Genomic DNA, 15,186 nt, shown 5'->3' with positions numbered 1-15,186 from the left:
TGAAGACAGACGCGGGCACCAGAGTGATGGAGCCGCAGGAACACATAGAGCCATCAGGAAGTGGAAGAGGCCATGAAGGATTCTGCCACAAAGGCTTTGATGGGAGCATGGCCCTGCCAACACCTTGATTTCAAACTTCTACCTTCCAAAACTGAGAGAGGATAGACATCTGTTGTTTTAAGCCACCACCAAGTTTGTGGTACCGCAACTCTGGGAAACTGATTCTTGGGGATAATACTGCAAGGGCTCAGCTCACCAGCTGACTGAGGACTGAACAAGATGCTGTGTGCAAAATACTCGGCACCTGCACAGGGTCTGCACTCAATAAAACATTACTGTCTCTATTGCAGTTGACCCTAGAACAACATGGGGGTTGGGGGGGGGGGCAATCTGTGTGGAATCTAAAATCTATGTCCTGCTATCTCTGCCTCAAACACAAAGAAAATGACTCACCCAAGGACAGGAAGCTGAAACAGTTTTGGATAGCATCAGGACTCAAACCCTAGTTCTTTTGATTCCACATCTTATGCTTTCTAATCAGACACAAATTTTCCCCACACTGAGTTAAAGATCTATAAAATGAAAATATAGGTACTATATTTATTGGGGAAAAAATCCACATGTAAGTGGAACCTCGCAGTTCAAACCTGCCTGTGCTGTTCAAGATCGGCTGTATTATGATATTGCCATTTTCTGGTTTAAGTTTGCCAGACTTCTCTCTCCAAGTTTAAGCATTTTAAAGGGAAGGACTCTGTATTCTTCCACAGCACCTGGCACCATACATGCATCGTGTCTGCCTTCAGTCTTGTCTGACTCTTTGCAACACTATGTAGCCTGTCAGGCTCCTTTGTCCATAGGATTTTCCATGCAATAATACTGGAGTGGGTTGCCATGCCCTCTTCCAGGGGATCTTCCTGAACCAAGGATCGAACCTGCATCTCTTATGTCTCCTGCACTGGCAGGCTGGTTCTTTATCACTAGCCACCTGGGAAGCCCACTTGGCACCATGCTGAGTACCTAAATCCCACATGAAGAAAAGATTTGCCAGATCAAGTCTGGAAGGAGGTCACCTGGATAAAAGCAAGGGCCCTGGCATCAGACCAGCCTGGCTAAGTGCTGCTCCATCACTTAAGAGGTGGCTGATCCTGGGTAAGTTAGTCTACACATGTTATCATCTACAAGTTACGAATCATCCTAATTTGCAGACTACTATGAGGCTTACAGATAATAAGTTAACAAGTAAGAGACAAAGACCTTTTGAGCAGAGAAACCTAAAACAGGACTGATAGAGGCAACCCTTTCAAAATCAGAAATTGCTCATCACTAGCAGAAATGTCACAAATATGGTTTAGGAACAAGATATGCCAGAATAATATCTATAATGTGCATGACAGTTCTATGAAATTAAGTGACTCTTATGACATAATAAGAAACGATGAAGAAGCCAATAAAAAGAATGGACAAGATATGAACAGATAACTCACAGATAATATATAGGAAGCCAATAAGTGAATAAAAATTATCAGCCCCACCAGTGATCAAAGAAACCCAGATTAAAACAATTAGCCATGTCCCAACCAGCAAACAGGAAAAGTTTTAAAAAATTAATAAGACTCAGTGTTGGTGGAGATACTGGGAAATATCCTCGCATGGTCTTTCTAGAGAGTGACTGCCAGTAGGTACAGGGTTTCTTTTGGGGTGAGGGAAATGTTCTGGATTAGAATGGTGATGGTAGTACAACGCTGTGAAGGTACTAAAAAAAAAAAAAAAAAAAACACCCACTGAATTATACACTTTAAAATAGTGAATTTTAGGGAATTCCCCAGTGGTCCAGTAGTTAGGACTCCATCCTTTCACTGCTGAGGGTGCAGGTTCATCCTGATTGGGGAACTAAGATCCCACAAGCTGCATGGTGCAGACCTCCCCCCACCCAAAAAAACTAGTGAAATTTACATTATGTGAATTATATCTCATTTCTTAAAAATTCCCCCAAACAGTTCAGTCAGATTTGGTCCATGGGGCACAGATTGCCAACCCCTGTCCTTGGGCAGAAAGTGAGTCCTGGCCCCTTATGTTGCCCAAGGCCAGGTGCAGTGCCTGACACAGAGGGGACACCCGGGGACAGTGTGCTCAATTAGTGAAGGGTCAACCATTCAAATGCCGCTCACCTAGGAGAACAAGCACTTGCTGGTACACCAGGGCTCACTTCTCAGCATGTCCACTGTCTACACTGCACCTCTGAGGATTATTATCATAAACTGTGAGGACAACCTCACCAGGGCCAACACAGTCCAACATACTTTGGCCCTGGCTGACTCACTGTATTTGTCTCCTGAGGCCGCTGTAACAAAGGACCACAAACTGGGCGGCTTAAAACAACAGAAATTTTTTCTCACAGTTCAGAAAGTCTGAAGTCCTAAATCAAGGTGTCAGCTCCTTGCCCTGTATGAATTTCTGGCCTACAGAAATCATGAGATAATGATTGTTGTTTGAAGCCATTAAGTTTAGGGATAATTTGTTCCATGAACAAATTGAACCTCTGTCATTTGTCAACAGATAAATGAACCTTGTCTGTTTTGTTCACGACTCCATCTCCAGGACTTAGAAACTTGTGCCTGGCATGTAGTATGTGCTCAATTAGTATTTTCAAGAGAAAACCAGCTTGGACTAGAACCAAAAAGTTTCATTATGCATATCTAAAGTTTGAAAGGAAGGAAGCAAAGCATAAGGAAGGGCATAGGGAAGGAATGGAGTGAGAGTTTGGAGTTAGCAGGTGCAAACCAGTATATATAGAATGGATGAACAGCAAGGTCCTACTGTATGGCACAGGGAACTATATTCAAGATCCTGTGATAGGGACTTCCCTGGTGGTCCAGTGGCTAAGACTCCACACTCCCAATGCAGGGGACCTAGGGTCGATCTCTGGTCAAGAACTAGATCCCACATGCCCACATTGAAGATTAACGATTCTGTGTGCCACAGCTAAGACCTGGCACAGTCAAATAAATAAATATTCTGTGATAAACTACATTGGAAAAGAATATTAAAAAGAATATGTATATATGTATATGTATATATGTATGTGTGTGTATAACTGAATCACTCTGCTACCCAGCAAAAATAACACAATATTATAAGTCAACTATACTTCAATTTTTAAAAAATTAATTTTAATCAATAAATTAATTTAAAATAATGATTGATTTTGTTAATAAATAATAATTAACAATACTTTGATTTTTTAAAAAAAGAAAATGGGAGGAGGATATGAAAGGAATTCAGTTCACTCCAACACCCTGGGATCTCTTTCCCAGAACTTCTTTCAAAGGGTTGTCCCAGAAGACAGGAAGGTGAGTGGACCCCAACCCCAGGACAAGGCAAGGCAGACTCACTGATCTGTACCACACAGCTGGCTCCCAACTCCGGCCCCACTATGTGGCTCCCGACACACTTGAACTTCTTGCCATCTGACAGCTGGGACTGGCTCAGCATCTCCACCCCCAGCTTTGATGTTCCCACGACCACACCTCCTGGCTCTTCTGTCCACAAGAAGTCTGGGTCTGGGTATCCCCCAGCCCAGCGACAGCTGAGCTGCAGTGAGAACAATCCTGGTGACACCTCTGCCCAGCACTGGGGGGCTGATGGAGGGGGAGCTGCAAAATACCAGAGAACATGGCCTTAATCACAAGCTAAAATGAGCCACTGGGCTGACTCTAAGGATTATAGAACCAGGGTATCAAAGAAACAGCAACTCCAGTTAGTGTACCTTGAAATAAATCCTAGCACAAATCAGTGCCTGGCAAAAGTTGGGTTTCCCTTGCTGGGTGTTAAGTCTCTGAAGAGATTTGCATTTCTCACTAGCCACATGTGGCTATTTGATTTAAATTCATTACAAATTTAGCTCCTCCATCATACTACCCACATTTCCTAGTAATCACACGTAGGAGGTGGCCACTGAAGTAGACCACACACAAGAGAATATCTCCATCATCACAGAAAGTTCTACTGGACACTGCTGATCCCTGGAGGGCATAACAGGAAGAGAGAGACTTATTCATCCCCAATCCTCAACACACACTTTTTTTTTGCTATGTGCAAATACAATTTAAAAATATATATCTATAAAAATTTAACAAATTACAAACTTGTAATGTAACCCGTGTAGTCATAATTATACATAAAATAGTTATGTATTATGTATATATCATATATTTATATATTTTATATAATATATATTTTATATAAAAATATTTTCTATAATATGCAAATATTTTAAATACTTTATATATTTTATATAATATACATAAGTAGAAATCTGGATCTCATATGGGTAGATATGTGGCATCTACAAGAAAAATTATTGGAAATACATCAAAACGGTGGTGAGAGTACAAGTGATTATTTTCTTCTTTCTACTCATCTGTGTTTCCTGCAACAAGGAAATGACTTTATATAACTTTATACACAATAAATGTCATTTATGATAGCGAGCATTGAAACTTACAAAGGCTCTGAATAATGTATAAAGTAAGTGTGTTATTACGCTGTCTACTAATTTGTTGTTCTCATGCTCCCTTTCATTAGCATGGATTATGAGTGCACCCTGCATTTCTACAGTGGTTTTCCTCCACTGAATGTGTGCATGAGTATATCTGGTTGTTTCTTCACCTGCAAAATAAAGCTTCATGAACTATGTGTTCTTAACAGCGCTAGAGGGCCTGAGTTAATGGACAACATGAGTAAGGACAGATGAATGGATAAACAAATTGTAGTAGATCCATAAAATAGATACTCTTCAGCCATAGGTGAAAACAAGTACTGACACAAGCTGCAGCAGGGATGAACCGTGAAAACATGATGCTAAGTGAAAGAAGTCAGTCCCAGGGATTTCCCTGCTAGCCCAGTGTTTAAGACTCTCTGCTCCCAGTGCAGGGGGTGAAGGTTCCATCCCTGTTTGGGGAATTAATGATCCCATATGCCATGCATTGCAGCCCCCCTCTAAAAATAATAACCTCCATTAAAAAAAAAAAAGAAGCCAGTCCCCAAAGGTCACATAGTGTATGATTCCATTTATATGAAATGTCCCAAATAGGCAAGTTCATAGATATAGAATGTAGGTTAGTGGTTGCCAAGGTCTGGGGAAAGAGGGTATGGGAGTGACTGCTTAATGGGTACAGGGTTTCCAATTTGGGGTGGTGAAAATGTTTTGGAAATAAACATGATGGTTGCACAACACTCTGAATAGACTCAATGCCACTGAATTGTACATCTTAAAATGGTTAATGTTACATTATATAGTTTCACCTAAAAAAAAAAAACAACAACTTTAAACCTGGCATAAATTCCCTTCTGTGGCTCACAGGGACTCTCCTGTACCCCTAGTTAGCAGCGAGCTTTCAGAAAAGGCAACATTCTCTCTGACATGCAGTTCGGGTGTGTCCGTGTGTGTCGAGGGAACCACAGAAGCAGGTTAGGACCCGTGTATCAGGGAATTCTTTGCGCACAAAGGGAGGCAAAAACACACGGGTCACAAAGGGTCAAGGTGGAGGAGAGGAGGAGGGGAGCATTTCTTACGCACAGTAGACCAGGAGCTCGGTGGTCACCTTTCGATGTCTTCCGCTGAGCACGTTTTTGGCCAAACAGGTGTAGTTCCCTTGCAAGTTCTGTGACATCAGTAACAGCGTGAAGCAGCTGGCTGTCAGGTTGTTCCCGAAGAGTTCAGTGGTGGAATCTGGGGCCTGGAACCACCACTCAACCATGGGCGGAGGCTGGGATCTGCTGCTGCAGCTGAAGTCCACCTGGGAGCCCTTGGCTGCATAGAGGGTGCCATTGGGGAGCCTGCCAGTGCTGGAGATGTTGACCTCAACCTGAGAGGGGCCGTCTGCAGACAACAGGGCAGTGGGGAAGGCAGAAGAGTTAACTGGAGCCCTTCACCAACATTAAGGGACATAGAAATGATCAAGCAGCAGCCAGTGAAGATGACAATACTACTTACTATGTGACAAAGGCTGTGCTGAGTGCCCTTAGGCATGCTCTCATTGGTTGCTATTGTTAAGTCGTTAAGTCATGTCCAGCTCTTTGCAACTCCACGGACTGTAGCCCGCCAGGCTCCTCTGGCCATGGGATTTCCCAGGCAAGAATACTGAAGCAGGTTGCCATTTCCTTCTCCAGGGGATCTTTCTGAAGCAGGGATTGAACGTGCGTCTCCCTTATTGCAGGTGGATTATTTATCAGTGAGCCACCTGGGAAGCCCATGATATCACTTATTATGTGACAAATGCTGTGCCAGGTGCATGCTCTCATTTACTCCTGAGCAATGACATGAGCTTTACTGAAGGGATCAATCCTTATACAATAGGGAAAATGCAAACTGATCCTTTTCAAAAACACTGATGAGTGGAAAGGGTATCTGTGCATTAAAGAGTTAACATAGCAGGACTTCCCTGGCAGTCCAGTGGTTAGGACTCTGCTCTTACTGCCTGGTCAGGGAACCTCAAAACAACAGACCTGGGTATGCTTTCCTTAGAAAAGCCTGTCTGTAAGGTTGGCCTTGGCTGGTGACTAAGACCTTGGATTTCAGGGGGGTTCCCACCATTCCCAGAACTGGTAAGAGTGAGGTTCACTGGGTTTATGCTAAGCACCTGCTTTCCTTCTGAGAGTCTGGAGTTTTGGTATGTGCTGGGCAGAGGATGCCTACATGACCAGCCTCAGTAAAAACCTAGGGCACTGTGTCCCTGATGAGTGTCCCTGGGAGACAATATTTCAGACGTGTGGTCACAGCTTGTTGCTGGAGGAATTAAGCATGACCCATGTGGCTGCACTAGGAAAGGACTCTTGGAAGTGTGCTCCTGGCTGTTCTGCGAATTCTCCTAGGGAATCAGGGAGCCTGGGAGTGGTCTTGGGGACCCCCACACAATGTCACACTGAAAGAGAAGGAACACTGGTTCCAGCCCCAATCTTGAACTCCACTTATTAGCTGTGTGACTTTTGGCAAAGTATTAAACCTCTCTTAAGCCTCTGTTTTCTCATCTGTAAAATGGGGGGATGCTAGAACCCATCCTATGTGGTTGTCATGACAACTAAATGAATTACCATTATACAGTATTCAAAACAGTGCCAGAAATGTCCTCTCACCATTTTTACCCAATGCACCTAAAATGCCACATCCTCTTTGATGAAGAGATCCATCACCTATTTATCCTAAAGTCCTGTAGAGTGTTACCACTGCCAGAGACTTCCTCTTAAGCAGAGTTCAGAAAGGGCAATGCTTGGCCAAATGAATAAATCTATGACTGTAGAATTTTGAACAAAAATATTCCAGAAAGGACTTCCCTGTTGGTCCAGTGACTAAGAACCTGCCTTCTAATGCAGGCGACACGTGTTCGATCCCTGGTCCAGGAAGATTCCACATGTTGTGAAGCAAGTAAGCCCATGTGCCACAACTACTGAGCCCTCAAGCTGCACCTGCTGAAGCCTGCATGCCTAGAGCCTGTGCTCCACAACAAGAGAAGCCACCACAATGAGAGGCTCAAGCACAGTGAAGAGTAATCCCTGCTCACCGCAACTAGAGAAAGCCTGAGCGCAGCAATGAAGACCCAGCACAGCCAAAAAAATTAATAATTTTTTTAATGCCAGGAGGATACATTATTAGAGGGAGGAAACAGCCTTCCCAGAGCCCCTTAAAGTACAGAAGCTACTTCACCTATTTGGGGGCCACTGTGTAACTATAGAATTGTTTCTGAGAAAACTATTCTTGACAATATCCATTTCTAGTTGAAGCTGGCTTCTAATAGTTGCAATGATTTGCTGAAATCATGTCACTTCCCACAGAGGAAAAGTTATACTGTGGTTTGGGAGGTGCTCAAATCTCCCACTGAATGTTGGCAACTAGCTGGGTAAGTATGTGGACTGGCAGGTCCTAGGGAGTGCCCACAGTTGGTGCGTACCCGGTGCAGCACAGGGTATCTCTGTGGTATAAGTAGCCACGTCTGGACCAGCAGAAGTTTTGTGGTAGACTGGGCAGCCTGGGTCTACCAAACTGTGGTCTGGAGGGTCACAAAAGCCTGTCATGAACAGTGCAGACCCCCAGAAACTGACTGGGAAGGGCTTTTGACCCACACAATCCTCAGGAAAAAAAAAAAATAGTGTTGGATATAAGGAATGGATGAGAATGAAGCAAATGAAAGGGTTAAAAAAATTAAATGAGGGAAACGGAAGGGTTTTCTGAATTGAGTGTTCAAAAGTTACAGTTCATCTATAAACCCTTGGGTTGAGTCTGCTTTTTTTTAAAAAATTTTTTTAATAGTTCTAGAATGTAGGACTCCTCATTCCCAACCTAGGGCTTAGGAGTCAATTTATCCTCAGTTTTATTTGCTTATTTATTTTTTGGCCACACCACTTGGTTTGTGGGATCTTAGTTCCTTGACCAGAGATCAAACCTGTGCCCTCTGCATTGGAAGCATGGAGCCTTAATCACTGGGCCTCAAGGGAAGCCCTGAGTCTGCTTTCTTAATTAAAGCTGATGCCACCCATATAAGATGAACTTAATAAATGTGTGTGTTCTAACTGCTCCACCAAAAAAAGCTGATGCCATCTTCTTAAACCCTTGGGGTTCTTCCCCTACTCTGACTGTGAAGAAGGCAGCACCCATTTCCATCCCTCCTACCTTTGTCTCCACCCTGCTGCTATTCCTAAACAGAAACCACCAGCCACTTCCGCTTGCAGGATGATGGTGGCAATCACTCCAAGAGACAGATGGGGAGGAAACAAAAATAAAACAGCAAACAAACAAATAAAATACAGAGTGGTTACAAAGGTTTAGCATCTTACAGAGGCCGTGGTCATGTCAAGTTCTGACTTGTGGATGAACACCTTAGCCTAACTGTTATGGGCGTGGACTCTGGACCCAGACACACCTTGGTGTAAATCTTACAGCCACTTCTAGACAGACAACCTCGAGCAAGTGTCCTTCCCTTCTCTTAGTTTCCTGTCCTTCCTGTGAAATGAAGAGAAAAGGAGTAGCTTCTGCCACCAGGTTACCAAAGGCTCCAATGAGATGAAAGAAGAATTCTTACCCTGGTATTTTGACATGTGGTTAACATTCTATGGGCTTTTCCTGTGGCTCAGCTGGTAAAGAATCTGTCTGCAATGCAGGAGACATGGGTTCGATCCCTGGGTTGGGAAGATCCCCTGGAGAAGGGAAAGGCTACTCACTCCAGCATTCTGGCCTGGAGAATTCCATGGACTGTATAGTCCATGGGGTCGCAAAGAGTTGGACACGACTGAGCGACTTTCACTTCACTAATATTCTATACATGTTAGCTAACATTGTTATCAATAGTACACCTGTAGACTGATTCTAGAACAGGCATCAGCAAATGATAGTCCACTGTCTCTTTTTGTACACCCCACAAACTAAGACAGTATTTACAGATGAACTTTCAAAATCGATTTGAGAGAAAACACTAACTTTGAACCTCAACTAAGTGAAATGTTATCTCCCCGACAAAGAATTCCATTCTTCTAATTAATAGGCCTGTACTACCAAAGAGTACTCAATTCTCTGGTAGTCCATTGGTTAGAACTATGCTTTCGCTGCTGAGGGTGTGGGTTCAACCCCTGATTGGGGAACTAAGATCCTACAAACCGTGTGGAGCAGCCAAATTAAAAAAAAGAGAGAGATGAAATATAGAGGCAAATGTTACAACCCCATTGACTCCCTATCTCCCGACTGGCCACTGTTCCTGTTCAAAAGGCCAAAACCCAGAGGCTGTTATAAGCATATGTCTCTGCTTCAGATGAGCTTGGCAAGACTTGAGTTAATCCATCTTGGGCAAGGGCCATTCCATCTTCTGATGAGGCCAGCAATCATTCTTCGGTACACCCAGCACCCCCTTTCTCTAGGACCTTATGTTGTGACAGGGCACAGTGTCACTGCCACCATCACAGAACGTGTACAAATCAGATGGGCCCAATTAGTCAGAGAACATGGGGCTTTCTCAAGACTCCCTTTCCTGCAAGTCTGGCATGGCAGTCACATCCCTGGCTAGACAGAAGCACTCCTATCCTCCAACCCCCAACTGAATCATCCAAAGGGGCTCCTGAAGGTTGATAAAAACCAGCTTCCTCATTGCTCATGTGCCCACCAGCTCCAATGCTCCCTCAACACTTGCCTGGCCTGGGAAAAACAGACACAGCGAGAGGCTGGCATAGTGTACCACTCAACTCCCCAGTGGCTGAGCAATGATCTCTTGAAAGAAGCACAAAGTCTACTGCAATGTGTTAAGGTCCATGCTACCCATTCTAAAGGCAGAAAGTGGAGAGGAACTAAAGAGCCTCCTGATGAGGATGAAAGAGGAGAGTGAAAAAGTTTGCTTGAAACTCAGCATTTAAAAAACTAAGATAGTGGCACCTGGTCCCATCACTTCATGAAAAATAGAAGGGGAAAAAGTGGAAGCAGTGACAGATTTTATTTTCTTGAGCTCCAAAATCACTACAGATGATTTTAAAGCCATGAAATTAAAAGATGCTTGCTCCCTGGAAGAAAAGCCATGACAAACCCGGTTGTTTGTTGTTGTCATTTAGTCGCTAAGTCATGTCCAACTCCTTTTCGACCCCATGGATGGTAGTCCAACAGACTCCTCTGGCCATGGGATTTCCCAAGCAAGAATACTGAAGTGGGTTGCCATTTTCTTCACAAGGGGATCTTCCCAATCCAGGGATCAAACCCGCATCTCCTGCATTGGCAGGTAGACTCTTTACCCCCTGGGAAACCACCTGGGAAGCCCATGACAAATCTAGACAGTGTATTAAAAACCAGAGACATCATTTCGCCAACAAAGGTACCTATAATCAAAGCTGTGGTTGTTCCAGTAGCCATGTATGGATGTAAGGGTTGGACCATAAAGAAGGCTGAGTGCTATACTTCTGAATTGTGGTGCTGGAGAAAACTTTTGAAAGTCCCTTGGACTGCAAGGAGATCAAACCAATCATTCCTAAGGGAAATCAATCCTGAATACTCATTGGAAGGACTGATGTTGAAGCTGAAAATCCAATACTTCGGCCACCTGATGTGAAGAGCTGACTCACTGGAAAAGACTGGGATGCTGAGAAAGATTGAAGGCAAAAGGAGAGGGACATGGCAGAAGATGAGATGGTTTGATAGCATCACCGACTTAATAGACAGGAATTTGAGCAAACTCTGGGAGATGGTGAAAGACAGAGGAGCCTGGCATGCTACAGTCCATGGGGTTGCAAAGAGTCGGATACAACTTAGTGACCGAACAACAAGAGCTAGCCCCCCAGACTTTCTGCAGGTAAACACACGGCAGTTCTAACATCATGCCCACCCAGTCTGGAGGCAAAAGGGGATGGGTAAGGCAATGGAAAAAAACAGCCATGGAAATTCTGAACTGCTCTGGACTAAGGGATTTCTATACCCTCAGAAGCAGCAGCCCCAATCCTGATGGCTAGATTCTTCAACCACATCATTAAATTAATAAGGAACGGTGCAGAGCCCTTGCTCCTGAAACAACAAAATCACATCACAGCACCCATTCCAGGCAGGTTGAATCACCCCTAGCCTATAGAAAACCTTCCTCCCTAGAAGATAGAGGCACCAGATGCCCACTGATAGATAAACAGAGATCCAGGTGGTAAGGAGGGTGAAAGTTACCAGCCCTCATACAGCCAGCTTCGTGTTTCTGCAGCATTTCTGTCCATTCACACATTCAAGGTAATTTTCAGTTCTTTGTATGTTTTGGATATTGATCCCTTATCATTTGCAACTGTCTTCTCCCATTCAGTATTTGGCCTTTCCGTTTTGTTGATAGTTTCTTTCATTGTGCAAAACTTTTCAGCCTTATGTAGTCTCATTTGTTGATTTTTGCTTTTGTTCCCCCTGCCTGAGAAGACATATCCAAAAAAAATTACTGGGGAATAAAAAGAAGACAGCATTCCAAGCACTGGGACAGTCACAACTGTGTGTCTGACAAGATCAGAATTGTAACAGAATGGACAGTGAGGTACAGAGTGATAGAAGGATCTTGGATTTGATTGATGTTGCAAGGCCACTGAATGAGCTTCCTGAACCTGAATAGGACAGGAGCAGCACCACAGAATCTGTTAAATAACAAGAAATGTAGTGGACCGACGTGGCCTTACAGTACCTCCATGACAGTGTTCCTCCCATAAGAAACCGATGCCTGGCTCCTTGTTCATCATCAGATTCTTTTAAAATACACAGATTAAAAAACATTTTTTTTTTCAGTCTCCTAACTTGAATCTTTTAGTGATAGAGCAGCACTCAAAAATGTACAACTAATTTTGCAGTAGCAAAATGGTATATATACCATGTACATACCATGTATGTACATATATATATACAGATATATATATATATACATAATACAATGGAATACTGCTAAGTTGCTTCAGTCGTGTCCAACTCTGTGCGACCCCATAGACGGCAGCCCACCAGGCTCCGCCATCCCTGGGATTCTCCAAGCAAGAACACTGGAGTGGGTTGCTATTTCCTTCTCCAATGCATGAAAGTGAAAAGTGAAAGTGAAGTTACTGAGTTGTGTCCAACTCTCAGCGACCCCATGGACTGCAGCCTACCAGGCTCCTCCGTCCATGGGATTTTCCAGACAAGAGTACTGGAGTGGGGTGCCATTGCCTAATGGAATACTATCCAGCCATAAAAAAGAATGAAATCTTGCATTTGTGACAATATGAATAAACCTAGAGAGTACTATGTCAAGTGAAATAAGTCAGATTGAGAAAGACAAATACTGTATGATTTAGATACGTGGAATCTAAAAAACAGAACAAATGAACAAATATAAAAATCAGAAACAGAGCCACAGATACAGAGAACAGGTGGTTGCCAGAGGGGAGGGAAGTGAGGAGAGGAAAGATATAAATGAAGGAGATTAAGACTTTCAGTTACAAAATAAATGAGTCATGGGTATGAAATATACAGTGTGGGGAATTCAGTCAATAATTATATAATACCTCTGTCTGGTGCCAGATCATAACTAGAGTTATTGCAGTAATCATTTTGAAAAGTATGGACATATCAAACCACTGTGCTGTGTAACAAGAACTAACATAGTGTTGTAGGTCAATTATATTGGGTTGGCCAAAAAGTCTGTTTGGATTTATCTGTAAGTTTGGCCAACCCAATAGTTCAAAAACAAACAAATTCATAGAAAAAGAAATCAGATCTCTGGTTACCACAGGTAGGCTGATGGGAGGAAGGGAAACTGGACAAAGGTACAAACTTCCAGTTATAAGATAAATTAGTATTAGGGCTGTAATGTGTAAGACGATAAATATAATTAACACTGCTGTGTGTTATATATGAAAGTTAAGAGAGTAAATCTTAAGACTTCTCATCATAGGGGAGATTTTTTTTCTATTTAATTTTGTATCTATATGAGATGAAAGATGTTCGCTAAACTTATTGTGGTCATCATTTCATGATGTGTATAAGTAAAGTCATTGTGCTGGATAGCACAATGTCAATTATACCTCAATAAAGCTGGAAGAAAAAAAATTTTTAAATAACAAAACAAAACCAAAGTCACTTACAGATAACAATTTGTCACATCTCAGAATTCTCCCCCTAGTTTCCAAGGCCATCTTAGAATGTTCCCAAACTCTTCTCCTTAAGAGACTAAGTTATCAACCACATCAATAGTAAGATGGGAAAAGCAAAATTTGGGCCCACAGAGTCCCTGACACACAGCAAATCTTGTTGGAAAAGCTCAGGTGTACTGATTGTTGGGAATTTGAGACGCATTTTTCCCCCACAGGAATCCTGTCACCTGCTTAACCAGCTGAGAGAGATAACATGAACCAAGTGCATATACACTGGTGCCAATTCTATGCTGAAGGCTGCACATGTTTATCTCATGAATGTGTGCAGGGAATCTCTGCCTAGCTTGTACCATTACTCCTGAATTCACAAATGATAACTAAGGGTGGAGGATTTCAAGTGACTTCCCCAAGGTCACAAAGACAACAGCCAGCAGGTCCTGCATTTGAACCTGGGTAACTAGGCTTCAGAGAGTATGCTCTCAGCCATTCAGCAACACCACCAAAGAAGTAATGGTGGGGTCAAGCCTAATCCATTTTCTGAAACTCCCATGCAGAAATGAGGGCTGAGTTCCAATCTGAGATGCCAAGGCCTCGCCTTTAGCCACTGTCTGAGGAGCAGGAAAGGGTTCCCTGGTGCCTGGAGGGGTATGGTGTAGCTTGGGGTCTCTCTGAAATGGGAACACAGCCTGACATTCCAGAGGGTTCGTTTTGGTGTATGTGAAACCAGAGGATATCTGTGTTGTGGACTGAACGCTTGTTTCCCCCCAAATTCATATGCTGAAGCCTGTGTCCAGTGTGATGGCATTTGGAGGTAGGGCCTTTGGGAGGGGTTAGGTCCTGAGCAGAGCTCTCATGAAAGGGATGGGTGTCCTCATAGGAGGCCCCCAGAGCTTGCTTCTTCCCTCCTTGTTCTCTACCAAGGAGAGAAGATACTCATTTACCAATCAGAGAGCAGGCCCTCACTAGACACTGCATCTGCCAGCACCTTGATCTTGGACTTTCCAACCTCCAGAACTGTGAGGAAGAAACGTTTGTTCTTTAAACTACTCAGTCTATGCTATTGTTATACCAGCCCAAACTGACTAAGACAGCCTATGTCCTGTTTTCATGAACAAGTCCTACACCAGTCAGGGACACCATATGTTTTCAAATCAAGTTTCCATAACACAAATCACACCACAGTAACTCAGACAGCTCAAAGCACCATTTGAGTTTAGTGACTTTAAAAGAATATTTTCATCACAAGAAGACCTTGCATTTATCTCCCTCTGGGCAATAATGAAACTAATCCATCCTCCAATAAACTTAGCCAATGATTAATAAGTTAGTGTCAGATAAAATCATCATATATCAGAGAGAGTGATGATAAAATAAAAACCCAAAGTTGTAATGCCACCTTACTCCTCTGAGGTCAAAAGCAAAGACATTTAGGGACTTCTTTGGTGGTCCAGTGGTTTAGACGCCATACTTATACTGCAGGGGGTGTGTGTTTAAGCCCTGGTCAAGGAACTAATAAGATCTTGCATGCCTCATGGTGCAGCCAAAAATTAAAAAAATAAAAAAGACATTTACTGACAGACTGAT

General features: G+C 43.1%; 1 protein-coding gene across 1 annotated transcript in view; it reads right to left on the bottom strand.

Annotated features, from left to right (window-relative positions):
- Positions 1-15,186, bottom strand: part of VSIG10 (V-set and immunoglobulin domain containing 10) — a 37,031-nt gene that overhangs the window by 9,433 nt on the left and 12,412 nt on the right. The window contains exons 3-4 of the mRNA XM_068990298.1: positions 5,579-5,881; positions 3,393-3,653 (exon numbers count right to left, since the gene is read on the bottom strand). Coding sequence (XP_068846399.1) covers positions 3,393-3,653; positions 5,579-5,881 — 564 coding nt within the window. The remainder of the gene's footprint in view (positions 1-3,392; positions 3,654-5,578; positions 5,882-15,186) is intronic.

Source organism: Capricornis sumatraensis, chromosome 17 (assembly GCF_032405125.1).
Source record: "Capricornis sumatraensis isolate serow.1 chromosome 17, serow.2, whole genome shotgun sequence".
Taxonomy (NCBI): domain Eukaryota; kingdom Metazoa; phylum Chordata; class Mammalia; order Artiodactyla; family Bovidae; genus Capricornis; species Capricornis sumatraensis.
Note: the sequence above shows the minus strand (reverse complement) of the source record. Positions and strands in the feature narration are given on the sequence as shown.